Below are 24,877 nucleotides of genomic sequence, written 5' to 3'. Positions count from 1 at the left end.
ACAGAGAGAGGAAGCGACAGAGAGAGGAAGCGACAGAGAGAGGAAGCGACAGAGAGAGGAAGCGACAGAGAGAGGAAGCGACAGAGAGAGGAAGCGACAGAGAGAGGAAGCGACAGAGAGAGGAAGCGACAGAGAGAGGAAGCGACAGAGAGAGGAAGCGACAGAGAGAGGAAGCGACAGAGAGAGGAAGCGACAGAGAGAGGAAGCGACAGAGAGAGGAAGCGACAGAGAGGAAGCGACAGAGAGAGGAAGCGACAGAGAGAGGAAGCGACAGAGAGAGGAAGCGACAGAGAGGAAGCGACAGAGAGAGGAAGCGACAGAGAGAGGAAGCGACAGAGAGAGGAAGCGACAGAGAGAGGAAGCGACAGAGAGAGGAAGCGACAGAGAGAGGAAGCGACAGAGAGAGGAAGCGACAGAGAGAGGAAGCGACAGAGAGAGGAAGAGAGAGAGAGAGGAAGCGACAGAGAGGAAGAGAGAGAGAGAGGAAGCGAGAGAGAGAGAGGAAGCGAGAGAGAGAGAGGAAGCGAGAGAGAGAGAGGAAGCGAGAGAGAGAGAGGAAGCGAGAGAGAGAGAGGAAGCGAGAGAGAGAGAGGAAGCGAGAGAGAGAGAGGAAGCGAGAGAGAGAGAGGAAGCGAGAGAGAGAGAGGAAGCGAGAGAGAGAGAGGAAGCGAGAGAGAGAGAGGAAGCGAGAGAGAGAGAGGAAGCGAGAGAGAGAGAGGAAGCGAGAGAGAGAGAGGAAGCGAGAGAGAGGGAGGAAGCGAGAGAGAGGGAGGAAGCGAGAGAGAGGGAGGAAGCGAGAGAGAGGGAGGAAGCGAGAGAGAGAGGAAGAGAGAGACAGAGAGGGAGAGAGAGACAGAGAGGGAGAGAGACAGAGAGGGAGAGAGGCAGAGAGAGGGAGATACCTTGGAGCAATGAGGGCAGAACTTACACGAGCAGGGGTGGACCGGGAGGGGTTGCTGGCAAAGATGAGTTGCATACACTCCTGATTGGGGAAGTTTTGAAAAAACTGTGCTACGCCAAACAGCGGTATTACGAAAGGGGCAGTGAGGTAGGGACCCAACTAGCCAACTAAATAAAGGAGCGAAGGGTAGAGAGAAGAGTGACGCGTTTATGAGCACCAGGGAGGGGGAATCTTTTGGTAAGCCAGGGAGACATCCCCAAATGCTTTGCTCCGTTCTATGAGGGCCTCTACCAGCAGCCCCGGGGAGATAAAGGACGAGCCATACAGGAATACCTGGGTAGGCTCAAAATGTCAAGTATGGCCAATTGGGAAAAGACCACCCTAGAGCCAGAAGTTACCTGGAAGGAGGTATCGGAGGCCATAACCCACTTAAAACCAGGGAAGGCACCAGGAGAAGATGGCGACACCTCAGCCTTCTATTAACAATACCAGTAACTGCTAGCAAAACCCATGGCTAGCCTCTTCAAGTCAATCCAAACTGCAGCAGATATCCCTCCGCCCCCCTCCTTCCTGGAAGCACTTATCCAAGCAAGGTACAGACCCAACGTATTGTGGTTCATACTGCCACATTTCCTTATTGAATACCAATGCCAAGATATTCGCCAGGATACTGGCATCACGGTTGGAGGTACTCATGCCACGGTTGCTGCATGCTGCCCAGTCAGGGTTTATTGGCAAACAGGCAGGGCACAGATCACATGTGTAAAAGTCTACACATACTCCAGACCCCAGAGGTGAGGAGAGAGGGAGCAGTGCTCCTCTCACTGGATGCCGAAAAAGCTTTTAACTGGGCATTCATGAAGGGGGTACTATTGGTATGGGGACGAAGTGGATGGGGTGGATTGTGGCCTTCTATTCGGCACTGCAGGCAAGAGTGGTGGTCAATGGGGGGTTTTGAGGGCAATACGCTTGAGCCAAGGCACCAGACAGGGATGCCCCTTTTGCCCCCTGCTATACTCGCTAGTGATGGAACCCTGGGCAATAGAGGTAAAGAATAACTCAAAAGCAAGGGGAGTCTTCCTGGGGGAATAGAATACAACGTGAGCCTCTGTGCGGATGATGCGCTTCTTTTTATTACAAAACCAGGGACATCAGTCCCTGCGCTCCTCCAGGGTCTCCGAACGTATGGAGAGCTATTGGGATACAAGGTTAACCTCGAGAAATCAATAGTGTTTCAGGTTGGAAATGGAACGGGGGAGAGGGGGACCTCCTAAAAGACATGCGGTTTAAGCTACAAAAGGAAGGCTTCAGGTACCTGGGGTGGAAGTCACAAGGGAAATGAAGGACCTCTTTGGCAAAAATTACATCCCACTTTGGGATAAGACACAGCTCGACTGGCAGCGGTGGGGATGGCTCACTCTCTCAGGGGTGGGTAGCCCGTCTTAATTGTGTTAAGATGACAGTTCTCCCCAGGTTCCTATTTTTATTCCAAATGCCCCTATCCCCCCTTCCTAGCCAAGATCCAGAGGGCATGGACACGTTTCATATGGGCGGGTGCAAGACTGAGGGTGGCATACAGAACAGTGGTTCAGTCTGGGGATGGGGGGAGGAGGGGGAGTGGGTCTTTCAGATCTGGTGGCATATTACAAAGCGGCACAATTCTGGATCATGGTTGACCATACAGATACGAACACAGAGAAGCAATGGGGACATATGGACAATCAGGTCCTGACACCAATGACGTTGAGAGAATGGTTTTGGGCTGCGCAGAGAGAAATACCCCAAGAGTGCCAACATACCTGGCTCTGGCAGTATTTTGGTCAGTGTGGAGGGAGAGGGGGCAGGGGGTTCCACTTCATGGTCCTCCTCGTGGCCATCGCCATTCAGTTGTATTTGGGCGCCGCCCTTGCACGATGGGCTTGCTGAACCACGGCGCTACCAGACTTGCTACGAGGCAGGCCCATCAAGGGCAGGTCAGCTATTGGAGGGCGCTGAGTTTCTGACTCTGGCCAGGATAGAGGACTACCTAGGTATAGGGAAGCTTTCGGTCTTCGGCTATTTACAACTCAAAGGGGCAATGACCAGTTCCAGCTGGGGAGAGAATACCTGCAGGGAGCAAACCCCCTTTGAAAGGATCCTGTTCCAGGGCAGTGGGACCAAGGGACGCATATCGAGGATATATACAGAAGTGAAGAGTGGGGACCTCGCTGAATGCCTACCGGTCAGGAATAAATGGGCTAGGGACTTGGCAACAGACATTTCTGACCAGACATGGGTTAGCAAAAGGAACATGGAGACGGACTCGAGATACTGGCGTTGTAAACAGATGCAGGCAGACTATTTTCAGATGTGGTGGGGGTGTTCCTACATGAAGTGTGCTAGGGAGAATTCTCAGAAATGTGCCAATTCCCTTCTTCCTTATAGACCCACAGCACTTTTGCTGGACTTTTTAATTTTAATCCTGGATAGAGTGAGACCTTTTTCACACTAATTTTTTATGCGATTTGGACTCTGTTTCTTTTGAATTTGGAGTCTGACAAACTCCATAGGCATCAACTTTACATTGTGACACACAGCAACTTCAGTGCAGCGGAACAGGGAAGTCTTAGATTTCCCAAAGGTTTAAATACCTGCGCTTGGTGAATCTACTGTTTCCGAGAGCAGTGAAATTAAATTGACTTTACGTACATTTTGTAACTTTCTAGACCCAGCACACACTATCTTACAATAGAGCGCTGGAGGGGTTACTTACTATCCCTTTGGTCTAGTTTCCCATGTAACATTTTAATGTTACCCTTTCTACAATTAATGGCTGGTGGCAGTGGTTTACTTTTTCCTACCATTGTGTGTTATGGCGGGCTGCAATAGCAGCTGCAGTAAGGCACCCATGGGTGCCCATTTTTTCAAAATAGCCGGTCTTTTTTCACCATTTCTTGTTGCAAAGGTCCTTCTTGAGATATACTCTGCGTGCCAAACCAGGTTTGGTTCCTTTGCTAGTTTTGTCTTTGGCGGGATTCACTGGTGAAGCCCGCCTCCGGCTCCAGCATGTCTGGCAGGGGCAGGAAGTGAGGGAGGTGCCCGAAACTCCCTCTGCTTAATCCCCTTGGTTACAGGAATGCCCCCAAAAGGTGACTGGGTGGCTGGCTGTCCTTACAGGACAGCCACCCTGCTGTGTGATTGACAGCTAGGCTGGAATGAATGGGAGAAGGGGCATAAAAGTTGGGGCTTTTTGGCTTGGAAGGCATTGTCAACCGACCACTGGACGAAGGAATCCTAAGAAGAATTTGGAAGAGACGCCTGCTGAAAACCCTGGACCGTTGGTTTGCCCGGTGTAGCGCTGCTGCAGTGCTGAAGCTCTGAAATCGCCTCGACTAGATAAGCCCTGCAAGGACGACTTCTCCACTTGGGTTGGTGGGACCAATTGACCTCAAAGTGAACTCGTCTGGACATCCTCTCGGAGCTGGCTGTACTTCCATTACTGCTGCTGGAACCCAAGTGCCAGGGAGAGAAATGCCAGTTCGGGTGCATAGCTTTTACGTCAAACCCGAAATCCAGGAAGATCCTCCCGACTTCCATGAAGCAGGACTAACCAAGCCTGAACCACCGCAACAGAGTGCTGGACCCCAGATGCAAGTAAAGTCCAAGAGGGCATCCGAGAACCGCGGTGGTGTTATTTGTAATAGACGCCAGGAGATGAAACCGCGAAGTGCCGCTGAATTGAAATTTGCCCATTGCTGCTGCCGACCTTCAAATTGTAGTGCATGGAGTCCCCAGACGTCCTACCTCTTGTCCCCATGACCGAGGCCCAGGAACAACAGGATCTGCAGAGCTGCACAGGAACAGAAGCCAGCTGCAACCATTTCTTCTAACCAAAGGTACTGTGAAACTAAAGGGACTTAGCTCTTGTTTGTGCAGCCTTACTTGTTTTCAGTTGTGACTTGTCTTGGTTGTTGCAGAGTTGCTTATAGCTTTGCCCTTCACAAGCCTCCTAGCTTGTGGCCCTTCAAGTGATCTTATTTCCACAAACTTTTCTAAAAACATTGTGCAATACTTTTACTTACCTAAAAGAAGATCTGTAGTTCCCCTAGACTTTGTTCAACTAACATTGACTGTCCTGGCTCCCTAAGAGACTCTTCTTACCTCAGTTTGTGCCTTACCTTTCCTCCAGGAAAGGGTTAATTTACTTTGCATTGGAGGGTTCCAAAAGTAAAACCAGTTTTTGAATGATTTGTTAACCTTTGTTTTATTCCAATATCTTAACTTTGAACCAAACTCAGTATTGCTCTAAATGTACCAGTAATAAATCAATATCCATAGCGTGCTAGCTAATTAAGTCACCTGAGGGCGTAGGAAGTGTCTGTGTGCCATCCCCAATGGGTATCATCGGATTTAGAGAAAGTATATTTTGAGTGTTACATGTTTTGCTCCCTTCTGAAGAAAGCTTATACAACTGACTGTTGAATAAATTAATAATTGTTTAATCAAGGAACCTTGAGTTTACGAATGTATTTGAATACTTGTCACTGTGAATCTGTGTAAAAACCCTACTGCTCACATTGAACCCCCTTGAGATGAGCCTGGCTGTTCAGCCACACTACCAACCTGTGTAGTACAGACTTATACCAAAGGTTGGGCTCCTATTGCCAGGAGGTCAAGGTTGCTGTAGTCTCCCAAAGGGTACTGCACACAATCCTGCCTAACTCAGAGGTATAGGAAAGAAGTGTTGTCATGGCTCAAAGGCCTGGACGGGATACAAAAGGGACAGATCGGCAAGGCTGTTGCTGTTTGGGGTGGATGTGGTGCACGAAGAGGCGGGAGAAGAGGGTCAAATGGTGCGCACCTTGCTGGTACCAGCATGCAGTTGTGTGGCCCTAAACTGGAAAAGGGGAGGAACCCCCTCGGAGAGTGAGTGGGTGCAAAAGGCACAGACAATCTATGCTATGGAGTACCTTACACACTTGCTGGATGAAACCTGCATGGACATTTAGGGCTAATGGCTCCCCTCCCTTTTTATTAAAATAAGTATTGACGCTGAGTGGCGAGGAAACCAATGTACATGGAGGTACAAAGCAGATGAGACTGTGATGGAGGTTGTGTTTCAGTTGGTTCTAGTTAGCTGAGGAACTATGCATGGAGGGAAGGGGTTGGTGGGGGGGGAATGGAGAAGATACCTTGAACACTGAAAAGAACCAAATGTTCTTCTGTCTAAAGTGTAATGAAATAATGGTGATTTGATGTGTTGCAAAAATGATAAAATCTGATTTTCAAAAAAGAAAAAGTCTCAAGGATCAAGGAAGAATCCAGGGGAAGGGCCTACCCTCTGGAACCAAGAATGTTCTTCACTGAGGAACTTTTGTTTGATTAATGTATTCTTCATTAACAATTTTTTGGAACCATCCAAGGTTAAAGGCATTTACTCTTTCACTTTATATTTCAGCTCGCAGTGCAAGGGTCAGGTTAGAACCTTTGACACAGGACAGTTTTGGTTTGACATCCTGACACGGACAGATACTTCGTTTTGGTTTAGGTAGGGAAATGCCTCCTAAGAGTAGGGGCAGAGAGGCCTTTTACCAACCTTTTTTCTTTTCAGTAAAAAATCTTTAGCCAAAAAAATGGCAGCATTGGGTCTTACTCATTTCTGACGCCTCACAACTGGATGTGCCCGACATTTGCAAATCACCATCTGTCACAAACTGTGCCACTTACTTGACACATTACACTTTAAGTTGTTTCGAACATAGACACAAAAGAAAGCACATACATTGGTTGAAACAATGCACCAATAGTCAGAGGGGCCACACAAAATTAACAGCAAATACAACACAAAGCAGGAAAAAATAAAGACAAACTGTCAGGAGGAAAATAGAGGGTTTCATCTACAACAGAAGTTACTGCACTCATTAAAAGTTACCATTAGCATAAAACATTGACTAAACCCTGACTTTCAGGCCCTGCGACCTCACACACCACTCACTTTGTGTCAGAGAACTCCAGGCTGATGACGTTCAACACTTTAGGCCGCTCAGGGTTCATAAAATACTCAATGAAGTTGCGCAGCTTCATCTTGCTGTCTGCTTGCCTTGCCACATCGATGACATCTATCACCTTGTTGCCACCTAGGAGAAGCACAAGCAATGAAGCTTTAAAAAGCAACAGGGTTTTGATGTACACATAACAGAAATGTTTTCCAAAGCCAACAAGAATGGCTATTTTAACTAAACGTGTTTGTGCTGAAAACAGCAAGGTCTGAATGGGCTCAAACCAAGGTAATGCATCTGCCAAATTACCATAAAAAGTTAAGAAGAATCTCATGAAATCTCATGAAAAATCATTGACCTCACCTCTGAAAAAAAGGGTCAATCTAAATTGGTAAAACGAAAGATCTTCAGCAAGTAGCGGATTAAATGCAGCTGGAAAACACTACATCTCGTTCACTCCGAGAAGCATAGAGCGAATATCACGCAAATAAAGAAATAGAATGTGCAAGCTTAACTAACCGCATAAAGAAAATTGTGGTTATTAGATATCTTTAAGATGTTCAATTTAAAGCAGTATACACCGAAGGGTGCAATTCTTTATATATAAAATCGTGCATGCTTCACTGTACATTAGGGGTGTACCGAATAGACATTTACTATAATACCAAATAGTTGAGCAAAGTATTCGGCCGGGGCCGAATAGTAGATTACTACTGGAAATGTGTCAAGATATGTATAACAATCCAAAACTGTTGGCGTTGCCAATGCTTGTTTTAACAGTACTTCAGTGAAGGACATGCATAGTGCTTATAAATCGATCATAGCTTTAGAAGGGGTGTTTTATTATTGCTTGCTTTCAATGCCGAATAAGAGATTCAGTAGCGAACTGGGGGTAGACTCAAGCCCGTCCCCTCTGTGAATAAATAATTAGTTAACAGGCCTTATCACTGCTTGCATATAATTTGTAAGTGAGTTCCCTGCAGTGCCTACCTGTCTCAAGCTCTGGATGGACAAGAGACATTGTTTTAATTTGACAAAGAAATGTTGTTCTGCATAATAAAACTAAGGGAATTTGTGTTTTTCTAAGTAGGAGGCAGAAACTCTTTACGACGCATTTCTAATAGATCAAGGAAAGACAGACCTGCCTTATCTTGTAAGCATGGATTAGGCCCTCAGCAGTCTGGGCCGCAGCTTTGTGATTATACAGATGTCACACTATCTTTTTAAAACACATATTTGGAAGTTGCCAGTCTCTTGAGCTACGTGTGAATTTCTGAATGTGCTCTTCTCTCTACCTGCACGTTGCCTCTTGACATTTATATGTCATGCTTAATATGTAGCCGTGTCTAGGGCAGTGGTTCCTGAGCCTCTCCAGGTTTCTGTTTTTTGTACAGTGCAGAGCAATGGAGTATATATTAGCGTGTGAATACTTGGTACAAAATGGTATGGCTGCATTACTGCTGCGACTGATGTAAACCACCTGGCTTGGTTGCACTGGGTATTATACTGTGCTGTATTAAGGCGCTTAGTGCTACAGAAAGGGTGCAACCCTTGCAGTTACGCGGTGCCACTAGTTCCCCTTCCGCATCTCTGGCGCCAGCACTCCATATGGCACCTACATTGAGGTCATAAACCCAGGCTTCCGAACACCGTTTTAACAGGAAATATTCAAAATACTTGTGCTCGTCACTACTGCAACGCAACTTGCGATTTCCAACCACACTTTTCCTAACTACTTCCCCGTCAATGAGAGTTCCAAACTGCTGCACATTAAATGCACATTTCCATAAAATACACTGGATCAACCACTCCCGAAATAGGCAATTTTATATAGCCAGGACAGGTATGTAAGCACAGCTAACAGCGCGCCTCGCTTAAATCCCATCGCACAGCACCACCGCAATAGTGCAGCCTTCTATTGTGTTGCCTTCGGTTGATGCGCTTAGTTGCAGCCCAATGCCCAGAACCCTTCTCAGAATTCTCTCTCCTCTGTAAACCGGTTGCCGACTGGAGAGATGAAAGTACTGTAACACACCAATTGCGCCCGTTTCCGCTCCCTGTGTCCGAAGACAATAGGAGCAATATGCGATATACCTGCTTCCCAAATCGCAGCAAAATACAGTATGGAAAACCCAAACTTTTTTTTCATGCAAAGAAGACAACCGCAAATAAAATTTGGACGGACCAAAACCCAGGGTACCACCGCTTGACTGCTCGCCTGCGTGGGCGCATTTCTTTTCAAACATACAATGAAGGCCTGCCATCACAACGATCCACCCCCCCCCCAATATGCCTCAAACAATATAAGCAAAGCGCCATTCCCCCTCAACGGGAACTGGCACCACCCAGAATACACACCAAGTTTCCGCCTCTACACCAAGCTCACTGCCGTGGTGATGGGGGGTGCACAGTGATGCACTGCTAGAGGCATCAGTGTCGGAAGGGAGAACCAAGGGCTACACTCCTGGTGCAGTGCCCAACACACACTGATCTGTGGCAGAACGACCTCCGAGCATCTCCTCTCCCCAACCAAAATGGGGTGGCTTGAAAACAGCAAACCCAACAGGAAGCGCTGCACTGCAAATGTAGAAATCTCGGAACCCATCGGCATGGAACAGCTAGGGGAAGGGAGGCGGCCCAGCAGCGATAGAAAAGAAAACCCCTGCTAACTCTTATTTCGATATTTTAAACCATTCCCTAACCGTTCAAAATAGACATGCTGTGTAAAGTGGGGGCAACTCTCTTGCTATAACCAAAACACATGGCCTACTGATTTTCCCTTAACGTTCCAGGGACCGATTTACAAGTCAACAGTTACTGGGCAATGCGTCATGCTGCCAGTGCTTCATCCGCTGCGCTATATTCAGATACTTGCACTGCAGCTCCATGCCCCTCACAGAGCTTTTCTTGTGAAAACATGCCAAGTACAGTCCCTCCTCCCTCGCAACGTTCCCTTGCAATCCATTGTGCATTCTGAGAGTTGTAGTCTCCTGCGGTACCTCCCCCACTTCCGACCCTGCATCCCTCGTCTCCATGTCACCTCAATAGACACTGTTTGCTCATGATAATGATTCTCTTTATGGGGCTTTTTACTAAACATATGCGCGTGATATAGTGCCTTCAAACGAGGAGGTGTAACTTCGGCTTCGAGTAAGCATTCTATTAGGTATTCTGCTGAAACCAAATACCTAATTTTCAGCTGGAATTCGGGCGAATACTTACTCTAAGCCGAATTTCGTACACCCCTAACTGTACATAATGATCAATCATAGTGAGGCTGAGCGCTCCATTATACACTTTTTTTCTCCACTATAACTAAATCTAAAAGCAAAGAAAAAAAAACAAAATCAGCGTTAATGAACACTGATGGATCGAAACATATTTATAAATTCACATCTGCCAAAATGATGGGTCATCATTCCCCTCCTGTGTTTCAAACAGATTTGGGGAGCAGTTGGTGTATCTTAGTTGCAATATGTAGCAACTACAGTAACTTTATGGAATTAGGCCCAGATGTTTTAGGCCTCACAGAGCTGTGTTTGCATTGCTCTATTTTAGGACAGTTTTCTAAAGTCCAACTAAGGGCTTCATGAAACCATTTAGGTGAGGCAGTACATAAATCCACTCTTAGTATAAGGCTGCACCACCCGACAACATTTGGTAGAGTAGACAGGCTGTAGCTTGGTACAAAGAAATTGTAGCAAACATATGGTCCAAAGAAACACTGAAACACCATGTATTGTAAAAATAAAGGGTTTATTTAAATACAAGTGGACCAAGATAATTCTTGGGTACATAAGTACTATAACATCATATAAACACAATCATAAAAACCAACTCGATGTCTATGGAATGCAAACCAAGGTAGAACCGCCTTTAGAGCAAGAAGCAAGTCAAGCTGAGTCAAACCTAAAGGTTATACATTCAGTATAGTAATATACTATTCTTGGGGGAATAAGACCTGGTTAGAAATACTTTTAAAATACAATCAGTACTTCAAGGGTAGTTGACCCTGTCAGTCATGCAGTGACACTCTTATGAAACCACATAATAAACCAACCCTGTTACAAGTATACTCCTTGCAACATTTTTCTTAGAACTCAGTTCAGAGGAAGATGTATCATTGCTATGAAAATATTACCCAACAGCTATGTCTAGAGCAGGGTTTCTGTGGCAGTTGTGCTGGCTCAAGCATTTTTCGCCACCATGACATTTTTCCACAAATGGGCACGTGAAGCTGTGTGCCATTTCAGAATCCAGTAATGTATGCAAGTTATGCAGTATTTCACGCCATGATGGTGTTAAGGGTTTCCTCAGTCATGCATTAAGTAAAGGCTAAACTCGAGGGGAACAATGTCGTCAAAAGGTACAGTAAAAAACCAAATCATATAAAGTCCACACAATAGGAGGGAAAATACATTTATCTTACTGCAAAAAAATAAATCAATGCTGGCAGGTAACTTTGTGGAATAGTTGGTTCAGTGAATATGGTAAATAACCATACCAATTAGGGTCTCTGGGAGGGTTCAGGTTCAAACTGACCCTTTTGTTGACCATGGTAATTAATGAAAGTTTTCTAACAGCTTATTAAAAAATGAAAAATATTTCCCATGGATTTCAATTTATAGCTTTAAAGCCAGTATATCTTCCCTCATAGTAATGGTAAATGAACCGCAGGCTATCAAAACTGAATAGTTTTAGAAGTCAAAGTTCACCAGCAGCTGACAAGTCTCGAGGTTGCTGGTAAAGGTTCTGGTGTTGAAAAAAAGAAAAGCAGCTTACACAACCAACATTGTTATGCAACAACCAGAGAGGATCCTGGGCTGGAGACAGTGATCTGATGCTAGGGTAAAAAGGGTGTTGGGGAGAATTCCAATTTCTGTGCTAATTCCCTTCAACCTTATAGATGCCCTGCTCTTGTGCTGGAGTTCTTCATTTTAACGAGCGTCAGAGCGTCGGAGCATCTCTCACTCACACACTCACACATTTGGGTGATGTGTTTCCCTTGTTTTTGGCGTCTGACAAACTCCACAGGCATCTACTTTTTTGTATGGTGACACATAGCACCTTCAGTGCATTGTCACACAAATCCTTTAGAATTCTCATAAGGTTTAAATACCTTTTCTTGTGTGGACTACTGTTCCCAAGAATACTAAAGTGAAATTGGCTTTACTTACTTTTTCTCTTTGTAGGTCCAGCACACACCATTTTATGGGGAGTGCTAGGGGGTTACTTAGTAGCCCCTTTTCCTACCTATCCTGTTACCCTCACTACTTTAAATGGCTGGTGGCAGTGGTTTAATTCTACCATTGTGCTCGTCTACCACAGGCTGAACCCTCTGCTGCAGTATAGCACCCACGGGTGACCATTTTGTCAAAATGGTCCCGGTCTTTTTTTGCCATTTTCTGTTCGTGAGGTCTTTCTGGGGTTTTACTCTGCACGCCAAGCCAGGTTTGAGCCCTCCGTTTTGCCTTTGGCAGGCTTCAGTACTGAAACCCGACTCTGGCTCCAGTGTGTCTGGAAGGGCAGCAAGTGAGGGAGGTTGCCGAAACTCCCCTGTCCTTGGTCTTTAGGAATGCCTGAATGCACCCAGATCTGATTGGCTGGAGTGACAGCTAGGCTGTGCATGAATACGAGAAACCTGGTTAAAAGGCGAGGGTTTTGAGACTGAAGACAGAGTTGACCACTAGAAAGAGCAACCCGATGAAGAAACCGTGAGCAAAGCTTGCTGCAACATCCTGGACCTTTGAATTGCCCGGTGAAGCCCTGCTGCTGTGGGACCAACTAACCCTGAGACGAACTCCACTGGACCATCTTCTCCGACTGGCTGTACTTCTATGCTGCAGCAGGAACAGAGCGCCAACGGTTGAGAAATTAGTTGTCGAGTTCAACGTCTGTGATCCAGCCAGAAGCTCCAGGAGTCTCCCCAGAAACCTCAAGAAGCAGGACGGCAGGTGCTTGGGTCCCCTCACCAGAGTGCAGTACACAAGGAATGAAGGAAGCCCAACCAGTAACCAAGATCCACGGTGGTGCTGTTTACCAAAGTGCCGTTGATCTGAAAATAGCCTGTAGCTGTCAGCCGACCTCAGAATTGCTGCTGCAGGAGTCCTCCAGACGTCCTCCCGCTTGTCCCCACGGCTGAGGCCCAGGAACCCAGGATCTGCATCACTGCAACCAGACCGAAGCCAGCTGGACCACTCTTCTAACCAAAGGTACCGTTCTGACTTGGGGTACGTATCTCAGTGCCTTTAGCTTTGCTCTTCTCAGTTGAGACTTGCAGTAGCTACTTTGCTAGACTTGATTTCAGCTCTACCCTTCACAAGTGTAACAGCTTGAAACCCTACAGTGATTGTACTTCAACAAACTCTCTAACTTTGGCAAGATTTTGCCATCTAAGAAGTGCCTCAGCTCCATGAACTGTGCTCCAATTGACTTTGACTGTCCTGGCTCCCTGCAGACTCTTCTAGTCCATTTGACTGACACTAAATGTCCCTCAGAGGTGAGAACTTGTTTAACTATTATTGCTCAGAAAGGTTTTAATCTAGACTTCATTGGAAGATTTAAACTGCTCAAATGCTCAGAGAATCTGTTTAACCTTTTTCCTTCCCTTAACCTTTCAACAAACCTCAGAATCTACAACATGTACTAGTGATACATAAATGCCATTACTGTCCTAGTTTGTGAAGTCAACTCAGGGTGTAGGAAGTGTGCAAGAAGAATCTCTAAAGAGTATCTACTAGCTTTGTGTTGATTCTCGAAAAGTATTTAAGTATATTTGATTGTCACATGTATTGCCCTTTTTAAAGAATGCTCATTTAAAAACTACTGTTAAATAACTTCTTATTTAGAACAAAAACCTTGAGGATAAGTGTTACTTGACTATTTGTATTGATGGATTTCATTGCTACAGCTCTACAGCTCACATTTACCCCTCTTGAGATGAGCCTGGCTACTCAGTCACACTACCAACTTGTGCAGTACAGGCCTATACCAAAAGGTTGCTTATCAAATACCAAGAGGACAAGGGCGGTGTAGTCTCCCACAGGGTTACATCAATTCTTGCCAAACTAACAGCATGAGGTTCACATTAGTGGTGAGTAAAAGCACTGTAAAACCTATACACAACCACAGTTTAACATCCAAATGTGTTACCTTACCACTTTAGAATGCAACAGAGTTAATCATGGTGCTATATGGTGTGTGGGTGTGGTGTCGAAGAAAGGTTAAGAGGTTTTACAAGCCTTTAAATAGTTTGTATATCTCAACAGATAAGAACAATGCTCATGAAGCCCATCCATACCCTTTTCAGAGTTATGATAGGTTATTTTTTTTTTCAGACTGTTACAGGCAGGTGATCCGATCAAGACACTATGGAGCGGGTAGACTACCAGATCCCAGGCCCTTAATAACAGAAGATGTCTTACCCTGGCTCTTCTATCTATGGCCCGTTAAGGTTGCTACTTTTAAGCAAAGGGTCTTCAGTCCAATGCATATCAATGGGGAAGGGTTGTGTAAATAAAGGTGGCTCTACCCAGAATTTCAACTTTCAACGCCAGACGACAGGGAAATGGTGGAGACAATGTGCCTCACCGTATGCAATTTGCAGGTTGTGATTTAGTGCCTTCCAACAACTGTTAGGCCAGGCTCTGGCAGAGGCCCCAGGCAGGGTGTGGACAGCTCAAATTCTGTGTTGGCAGAATGTTAGAACCCACCAGGAGCAGTAGACAGGAGAGGGCACTGGTGTCATAGAAGACCAGTTTGGCAGGCTCTCAGGAGCCACATTGTCACTCTCCAGGACCGTGGAAGGGTGCAGTTCAGTTCCAGGCAGGCGCAGGCCAAAAGCAGACCCATAGACCACTGCAACCGTGGAAAAGCGATGGCTGCAGAGCAGGGGCTCAGACTGGTTCGTCGCACCCAGATCACATCTTCCCGGTTGATTTAAAGGCAAAGGTCCAGAAGGCGGAATGGCCAATGCGGTTTGCAGCAGCAGTCCTTCAGCGGGTCTCTAGTGGTCCTTCAGCTTCAGATGCTTGGATCTTGTGGTTGACTATTTCGAATGACTTCAGGTCCTCTTTATCTAATCCGCCTATGGAATGGACCAGCAAAAATGTGGAAATAGTCCAAAACAGTTTGAGCCCATTCACGTACAAAGAAATGACGGAGTCTGGAGCTGGACTACTGTAAAAGTGTGCCCCCTTACTTGATAATTTCTGACCTGAAGAGGAAGGAAGGTAGCACGAAGGACATGACATGTACCACATGAAGCAGCAGTTTTGAGTATATGATACTCAAAATGGTATTATTGTGATGTTAAAGGTGCAAAGCTGTGCACCAGGAAAAAAAGGTTTAAAAATTAAAAAAAAACACAGGTCACTGCCACCATAATATACACTATGCAACACACAAAGGTACCCAGCAGGTTACCTCAAGAAAAAGTAAATTAACACACAGCGTCCCTGTAGAACTGAAGGTAGCTTGTGCTACACTGTAAAAGTTAAAGAAAACATTCACAGCACTGGTAGCTCTGGAGACAGACTAGTGCACCGAGAAGGAAATGTGAGAAGCAAGTGAGTGAGGCAAAAGAGTCCCAACTCACTCCAAATAAGAACCAGCCAGACGAAAAGCAGATGCGCTGGCGGACCCCACTGCTGTCAAATGAGGAAAGTTGCAAGAAGAGAAACTTTCCGAACAAATTGCGTCTTTTGGGGAAGTCGGAGCATGGGCTGGCTTTCTATTGGGCCACTGTGGTCAACATCTTTTGCGGTACCAGTGCTCTTCAACGAACGAGCCTCATTATTCCCCATTTGTTCTTTTTGAGTCATAAAAGACTGGAGTTCTCAGAAGTCATGCTTTGGAACAAGACCCTGTTTAGGCCTCTAGCGTCTCCACTTGATTAGTTGCATCAACGGCACAGAGGACTATGATGTAGGGAGCAAACTACTAGCCAGCCATAAAAAGTCACTTGCCAGCACCATTCTATACATACACACAGCACACAATGTCTTACTAGGACTAGCCAATGGCTAGTGGCAAGTGCACATTTTACACCCTGCTCTGATCTACCAGCATCCATGTTGCAGGCTGCCCAGCATTTTTTGGGTTTACAATGCCATGAGTCTGAAATGTCTGCATGTTTGGTGCTTACACTCGTCATGGTCCCACAGAAGACCCGGTTTGCACACCCTGTATTTGTCCATCCTTGGGACCCTGAAATTACAGAATTAAAATGGAGTGATTTCCATTGAACTAAGTCACTGAAAACACTGCAGTTGAACTTTGCCACACAATACAAATATTCATCAATTGTTAGAACTACAAAACAATCCTCCCATCCCAGGGCCAGTCACTGAAAGACATATTCGTCGCTGCATGAAAATATTTAAAGAGTCATCCTGTCTACTCAGTGACCAAAAACGATGCCTGAAAAATAATTGAGGAGAGCCATACTGGGGTAATGGCGAGCTTTGAACATGAAGTTGGGGTGCACTCCTTATGCCAACACGGCATTGAGAATGTTCACGTTAATTGGGTTTAAAAGGATTAGAGGTTATCAGAAAACAGCCAATGGAATCGAATCTGGACCCAGAACAATGCAATTTCCGGTAGCAGAGTGGTCAATTAATCATAGAGGACAACAATGACATATTCTCACCTATGTAGATTTTGAGCATTTCCACAGGTACTATTGCGCTTGAAGGGATCAGGCCTTACTTGAACTAATACTAAAGGGGCCTTTGACATCGCTTTATTATCTTACTGAACAACCCGACCATCACTTCCTGCCCGACAAGAAACCAGGATGCAAGAAAATGTGCCTTTTGTAGACCGGTCACCACATTTCTCAACATCCAGAGATCTTCACATTGAAGAAGAAAGTGGGTGCTATATAGTCAGTGCATCATAAGCTTGTTCTCCCGAGTCCACTCTACCCATACAGTGCAAAGATGGCTGGTCCACGTTTACCAAATGAAAAAGACCATTTTTATAAGGATAGATTTTCGTGGTACATCAATATAAATAAATAAACCTGAACACATGTACAAGACTTGCTATAGTCTCCAAGGGCTGCACATCAAGCATGCTTCACTTACCTACGCAGTGCTCCACATCCAGGACAGAGAAAGTAGGTGGTGGTAGCCTGAGTCCCAAGTCATCCAGCCTAGGGACCATAATAGGACTATTAAAGCCATGTTTCTCTAGGTGCCTCTGTGTAAGTTGCCCTCCTTGCATCTTTTGAACAACGTCATCAGCACTGAAAACACAAAATCGGTAGCATAAGATTCAAAGCTTCTGTTTTTAGATTGCTGCTTACCACAACCAATTTCATGTAACTTTTAAAGTTCCTTAGTTTAGAAAGGCTGTACCATGCAAAGATTCAGTCCATTCCCTCGAAAGTCGTAGGTACTAAAGTGTATGAAAAACGACATGAGCTAAGCTATTTTGCAATATATTTTTCTCCCCACTAGTGTAAACCACACCCTACCGCTCCGATCTGCCAGAGGCCATGCAAATAGCAGCGAAGTGTGGGGATAAATCCCAGTAACTTAACATTGTAATTCATTGGGCGTTTGAGACCCATTGGCAAAGAGGTCCATCAGTGTACTAGAGCTCCCAGGAGGCAAGAACCAGTTAAGGTATAAAGGTGAAAACAGATAGGAACAAAGTGACAGAATATGGAGTTGGGTTTTCTGAGTCGTACCCTTGAATAAAACCCTGGATCATTACAGAACCTTACATGTGCAAAGAACAATTATTTAACAGTGGAGAAGACAACCAGATCACCACCAATACGTAACACATTGCACTTTGGATGGACCCACACTTACAAATGCACAACAGTTTGGCTTGGAGTATGCTGCAAGGGTAAAGTGCGTTTGTCTCTACATGCTAAACTGTGCTTATCAACCACACGGAAAACTAGTTCTCCCTGCACAGCAAACATTTTGGGACGAAATTTATTTTGTCCTGGAATGCATCTCCTGCAAGGCTTTATAATATTACTTAAGTGATTTTTTTTTATTGTTTAGGTTTATCTTGAATATGCAGCATATGACATTTCATTGCAAATGAAAGGCAGCTGTGAATGTAGTAATCCGAGTTCAGTTTCTTCCTAGCTCCATTTCAAGAAAGCAATGTGCCACAGTTCATCAAAGTATTCAATTGCACATGACATGCCTTCCAAGAACATGCAATCGCACACACTTGCAGCCGTATAGATAAGGGGTGCATCAGCGACATTTACTCCCTAAAACGAGGCAAAACATAAAAACAGGGAGTTAAAATACTCCCAACAAAATAGGAAATGGGCACGTAGGACCTTGTGCCCTTGCTTTCACTCACACAGCTCCATGGATGTGTTTGGACCAGTAGTGCACGTAATAACAGAAATCACTACTATTAATGCCTGATCGTAAGACGTAAACATGTATCTTTTAAAGTGTATGAATAACTAGGTGCAAAGAAATAATTATTACAAAATCATTTCAGTTCAAACATTTTTTACTCGCTTACAAAATACTCCCATTGTGAATTGGACTTCCATTTTTACTCCCTAAAAAACCTTTATCCCCAACTTTAAAAAATAGGGAGTAGAATACTTACACTTCAAAATCTTATCTGGAGCACTGGACACTTGGTAAAATATTTTCAAATGCAAACATGTTCCAATTGTCAAAATAAATACCAGCAACCTGTACGCAGCTTATGACTTTCAAAATGTGCCTTTCACTACAGATGGATTTCATAGTTGCTTGCGTCTGGTTATATTTATTAGTTCACTCAATTTAATACTATCCTTACTGCTACAATTTACATGAAAAGCTGCATAGAGTTTCTAGACATTGCACCTGTTAATGTCTTCTTCAAAGTAGAATCTCAATAAAAATAAATTAAAAAAATCAGCACACTGTTCTGTCAATTGTCTGAGCCATTTCTTTTTCTACTCAAAAATGTTTACATTTTTTAATTTAACTGGGTCTCCCTTGCCAAGGGAAAACATATATAATTCTTTGGGTACTCTTCTAAAAACATTCAAACGTTTGAAAACTAAAATAACTTTAGCAACTACGGCCAACACAGGTTTCACAAAAATGAGTTTCAAATGCTGTATCCCACGTTTATGAGCTTCGTTGGGGCCATATAGACCTTCCTGTATCTGTGCAAGATTTCCGGGTAGTTTTTTTTTTTGCTCTAGGGCTTTTTTTCTAGAGTTTCTCTTGTTGCCAGTATCAGTTTTCTCTTTTAAATCATCTTGCCATTGCACAAATTGTGCCATTAATGCTTTTCTTGTTTGAGTTTACTTGAAGTGTTATAAATTCCAATCTTAATTTATATGAATTTGACAATTCTTGCCTCCTTTATTTGGACTGGTGTAGCATGATAACCACATAACATTTTGTTGAACCTCTAAATGTGCTCTATTCAAGATCTGCCTCAAAAGCACTGCAATCATGACTGGCTCACCTGGGGAACGAGCGGGCCTGCAACTGCTCGACAAACGCCCGTGTTCCAGCCTGGACAGGTTTGGTGCCATCATCAGCTTCAGTGTAATCGTGCCTGTGCCAATTCCGCCTCTTCTTCACTGGAAAATCAAGAATGCACCAGATACAATGAAGTGCTTGCTCAGTTACGTAAAACAACATGGATGCATCGGTCAGACCCATCATCAGCAGTCTCGAGTCATTTATAACGTAGACGCCGAGATTTAACACATTTCCATTGCTATCCACCACCGGAACAATTGTTGAGTGTTGAGGCAGGTCAGTTTCTGGTCTACCGATGGTAGAGCAACATTAAAAGGTTATAACAGCGATTAAGGGAATAACAAAACACTTGCCTTATTTAAACTCCTAAAGCATTATATGGGAGCATATTAAATTAACAATGGGCACAGGTTATCCCGAACTTCTGGAGCCGCACTTTAGGAGCAAACCCCCTCCAACATCAAATGTAAGACCTGTGGCAGTGAGACAACGCCTTCTGAGAACCTTAGGATGTACATAGACAACATTTGCAATGAGCTTATCTTAAATGTGGTAGATCATCAAGAATAGAGTCAACAATTGATATTTCAATGTCAAGGCCAAAATGTACATGGAAACATTTGAAATACCCCAGGAGACAGTAACAGAATTCTTCAAATTTCAAATTCTTTAAATTGCAAAACATAAAGGGCGTATACTGATGAGGCCCAACAAGGCTGAAACACGTGTATGGGTTTGCTGTTGGTATTCTTGTTCAGAGAGGAATTGCCATAGCATTTCGGTGATGGACTGCCCATGTGGGCGGGACAAAGACTGATATGCAGATGGATATTTCCCATCTGTGAAAGGTACAGTGAGCAAAACGCGTGTGCTGCAAACTTCCATCTCAGAACAGGTTATCATGCCATGTTCTTTCCGGAGAGGATCGCCTGCTACCTTTTTTGACATATAAAGGGCGCATTTTGCAGATATTTTACCTGCTTCTATCTAATACATATATACAACCAATCAAAATAACCTGTCTGGACCCCAAAATGGTTCACATGGATTAATTCCCCATTCTTTTGGAATTTGTTTTAGTATGGTGGTTAGTTAGAGAGAAACGGTGCAAGGCTCTCAATGCAACACTTGCATCCAAAAGTAGACCATGCGTAAAAAGAATGACTGTCAATATATTTGGCTCTTCTTTTCAGGGACCTTATGTTTATTTTCATGAAGACCTTCAATAGATTAAGGAAAAGGAAAAATTGTAGCAGTTTAGTTGCAACCTGGGTTTGTACAACAGTGTTATAAAAAGCAAATAAAGGTTGCCTGCGTCATGGAAAAAAAAAAAATCATATGGATGTCATTTTGGTTTTAAATCGTCATGAGGAATTAAAGCAGTGGAATTTTCGGGCCTTCTATAACTAACGTTCATTTTAAATACACCAACACAAACTAATTTCTTGCAACGCAAATAAAACAATCATTTGTGACCTAGATCTTGGCAAGCACTTGCAGTAGCTGTAGCTCACGCTGCAGGCTATTTTGAAACCTGGAATCATTAAATAAGCGAGAAGACTTGCTGTGCACACAATCTGCGCACCTCAACAGCCCAAGGCACCAAAATTGCTATGTCTTACTGCAACCCACAAGAAGTCATGTAATATGCTTGCCGTTATGGAGGGATGAGTGGCTGGCAGTACACATGCCTGTCATGTGGGTCCATGCTCTAGAGGACATGGGGCTCCTAGTCTGGATCAGGAGTACATTATCACATGGAACCAACAATGGCCACCAGGTAGCAACATTTCCCTAAAAATGCAAAAACCTTCCCCAAATATTCTAGGATAGAAGGTAAAATAGCTAATTATAAAATATTTGGGGAAAGAATTTTGGGGCTCTGGAAAAAAAAGTAGCCTACCACGGTGACATTAGAACCTAAAAACTTACTGTTTTTTCTACCACACATACCCAAGAGGTAGCACACTTCTGAAAATCTTGTGCTCCAAAAAGCCGAGCCTTCCTTTGGTTAAAGCAATGCAGAAAGCAAGATACAGTTCCCTTCAAGTAGTAATTAGCTGCTAGGTAAGAAAGTGAGGGAGATGAGATCGCATTGCCACTGCTCCCCCGTGAATTGTGAGTAAATCAGCATCAGGCTGGCAACAGAGCCCCAAGATGTACTAAAACATAGCAGCTCTTGGATACTACTACTAAATTACTATTGCAGCTCCATGCTGGCGAATGCCTCCGTTTTGGCCTGTACTTATATCGGAATACATAATCTACAATGAAACCTGAGCCGTGTGAGCATAGCAAATCTGAAAGGTGCAGGTTGAGAAATGTAGAAAACAAAGGGCTCTGCATCATTAAAACAAAGAAAGGGACCACTAACTGGTGACGACAAAGAGCTCCGAGGGGTTTCACGGCCCCAGTATAATGCATTGGAAAATGAAAAGTCCCATCGGTCATGGAGAACAAGACATCTAGAGAAGCTATTTCTGCAGCTCAAACTGAAAAACCTATGACCCATGGAACACAATGGGAAGAGGAGTGATGCAGCTCATGACCCTTCATGCAGCTTTCCACCTACCCTGGGCGGAAAAGAAAAGAGACCCAAATCAGGAGAACTGCTTTGTGCTTAAAAGGGTGCAGTGAAGGAGATGAAGGATGCTAGTTTCTTGTTCACAAAGGAGAGCCTCACATTAATTATTGCAGGACTGAAAGGAGGTGAACATCTTGCAAGAGTCACTTTGCAGTTAAAAGTATCTATTGGGACTACCGTGCATTGGACGGTGCAAAGGTCAAATTTGACAGCACTGCCCCATTTTTATTGTTAAAGCAATGCAGCCATGTGCGGCACCTACCCGTAGTTCTGCATGCTCCACTCTCCATAACCAGTCCTTTTCCATTTATGTATAAAAGGAGTTAGCAGATAAGCAGGATTTTAGTAGGGTCAGTGGGCGTTACAAAGGAAAAGGTAACATGGACTACAAGTGTATTAGCCACTAGAATGACCTTTCACATACTTTTGCCCTTCTTCCATATTATTGGGAGATCCCCAAAGCTAAACTATTTGGCCGCCTGGTTCTCTCAAAATCAGTAGAAATTACAAAGCACGCTTGACCAAACTAAGCTGCAACCAGGGAACGGACGCCCATTAAGTAGTCGCAGAAGGAGTCTGGTAGGAACCACCCATATAGATGAAGTTAGTAGGTAGCAGTGTCTCAAAAGCAACAGTAACTGAAGAGGCTTTAAAGGGGGCCTTCTAGACTTTAAATGATTCCAGGGCGCACAAGGACCCCATGTATGTGATGGGCTCCTTAGAGGCCTGAGAACCTTGTAGATTGTTCCCATTCTTCCCAAATTGTCCTTTTAACAGCCAGAAGGATTTGGTCCATCAAGGTAAAACGTAAGGATTCAAACAACGCCCAGGCAATAGAGAATCTGCTCCGACAGAGGTGAAATTAGAAAAGAAGGTTGGTAGGGAGGGTATTCGCTTAGGTGGAGGTCCGATAATGCTCAGTAAAAAGGATGGGTATCCCGCATCATCTTGTCCTTGAGGAAGACAGTACACGGGTCCTAGCACAAAGTGACTAAATCACTTATGTGCTATGCTGCCTTAAATGCACCCAGAAGTACAGCTTTTTGTGTTACCTGGTAAATTTCTGCCGTGGCCATGGTCGTACAAGTCTTGTGGACAGCTGCAGGACTATGTTGAACAGGTAGTGTTATGTACCTACAATGGAGGAAAAAAGGTATAACCGAAAACCACACAATGATTACTACAGGATTAGATAAAGAAAAGGTAATCCAGTTAGTGCACCTATAGGCACCAAAGACGGACAAGTAAGTCCTTCAGGAGTCAACTGGAATTTCAGATGGGCCCAATAAGTACCCATGTACCCTATGCACAGAAGCTTGTCTAGAGAGAATGTCAAAGGATTGATGTTCACGTGAAGGCACCAGTCTGCTAAACAGAGCCACTTACTGCCATAGTGGGTGCTGGTAGATGGCTACTTTTATGCCTAAAGGATGTTAAAGACTACAAACCCAATTGCCACGATTTAGAACCTCAGACATGAAACTGCATTTAAATCAATTGAAGATTGGGGGTCTCTTGAGAAGAAATCTATGAGGAAACTTGGTCAGGTGAATAAGGTCTGAGAACCAGAAACTAGCTAAGTGCTTTCAGCATCAGGCCATAGTTCTGAGACTTCCTATACTGGTCTAGAAACTTGGGGGGCGGCATTGGTCCAGGAAGGGAGGACTATACTGATCCATTTCTCCGTCTCCACATTAATGCATTCAGCAACAACCTACTGCCCGGACAGACTGACGCATATTGACAGAACCTCAAGTTCTGCATCTTGGCAAGCAGAGCCACCCGAGGGAAGCCCAAATCCCTTAAAAGTGCTGCTGGGACTTAATGATTGAGCTCACGTCTGGTTTTGATGACTAATTCTGTTCAGGAGATCAAAGTCTGGATTCTTAACCCCTGCCAATTAAGCAGCTTAAAATGAGGCAGCCTTGGTGATAGCCTATTCCCAACACTGTAACGCCAGATAAAACAGAGTGGGAGATTTTGTCCCCCCCCACCCTTACATTTATTATATAAAACATGGCCAAAGTGTTCCTCATAAGGATGCACAACCTGCGATGGGAAAAGAAAGGCTGTCAATGCTAGTAAGATGGACTTCAGCTCCAGAGAAGTTGAGTAGTGTGACAAAGTGCTCAATGCGCCACAAGACAACCCCAATATGTTTTCCATTTTTATTGTAAAAATGGTGTTACAAAAACAGGGGTGAGATCCCTGTACACATTTTCTTCAATCTTTCAGGGGGTCCCCCCCTCGTTAGCCCAGTCACCCTACTCCAACAGGTCGTATGGAAAGATCAATTTCAGGAAACCTACGGCAACTCCCCCCCTCACTGTCTGGTCTATCCCATTCCTAGGAAGGGCCTAAATGCTGTATTAGGTCTAACTCTCCCAAGGATTTCCGAGGGAGCCTAGTAGGGGTAATACAATTGTCCTGGCACCCTTGTCCTGACGATGCTGGTCAATCTTTTCCTCAAATGCCTGCTTCCTCTTTTCTCCATCCTCCTGCCGGTCTCGCTCTACATTCCGTCTCCTGGTGTTCTCTCACTCCATCTGCCCCACACCCCCATCTTTAGTCTCTACCCACCAACTCCCTCCTGATCTTATCCACTACTGTCCTAATATTACCCAACCCAATACTGCCCTTGCCTCTGCTCTCCTTCACCTGCCTGCCTCCAACCTCCCTCTCCTCTGCTTATCTCTCCTATGCTAAATTCACTTACTCTCCTTCAAAACTCACCGCCAACTTCCACCCAATCGGTACCCCTTTCTCATCCCCAAAACCTTACCTCCTCTCTGTAAAAACACTCCACATTCACCTCCAATTCCTCCTCAAGCTGCTCCACTCTCCACTCTAGTCTTTTGGTCGCCCTTCACCTGCTTTTGACTTATTCCGTATACCTCTCACAGTCAACGGACTGATGGCTTCCTACAGCCCA

The 24,877-nt window shown here is 44.6% G+C and overlaps 1 protein-coding gene across 1 annotated transcript in view; it reads right to left on the bottom strand.

The window, feature by feature from the left end:
- Positions 1–24,877, bottom strand: part of KDM7A (lysine demethylase 7A) — a 529,021-nt gene that overhangs the window by 242,374 nt on the left and 261,770 nt on the right. The window contains exons 3-5 of the mRNA XM_069628822.1: positions 19,342–19,459; positions 16,971–17,131; positions 6,876–7,017 (exon numbers count right to left, since the gene is read on the bottom strand). Of these exons, the coding sequence (XP_069484923.1) occupies positions 6,876–7,017; positions 16,971–17,131; positions 19,342–19,459 (421 nt within the window). The remainder of the gene's footprint in view (positions 1–6,875; positions 7,018–16,970; positions 17,132–19,341; positions 19,460–24,877) is intronic.

The sequence above is a fragment of the Ambystoma mexicanum genome, chromosome 12, assembly GCF_040938575.1.
Source record: "Ambystoma mexicanum isolate Mex_15411 chromosome 12, UKY_AmexF1_1, whole genome shotgun sequence".
Lineage (NCBI taxonomy): Eukaryota > Metazoa > Chordata > Amphibia > Caudata > Ambystomatidae > Ambystoma > Ambystoma mexicanum.
This window is presented reverse-complemented; position numbering and strand designations above follow the sequence as displayed.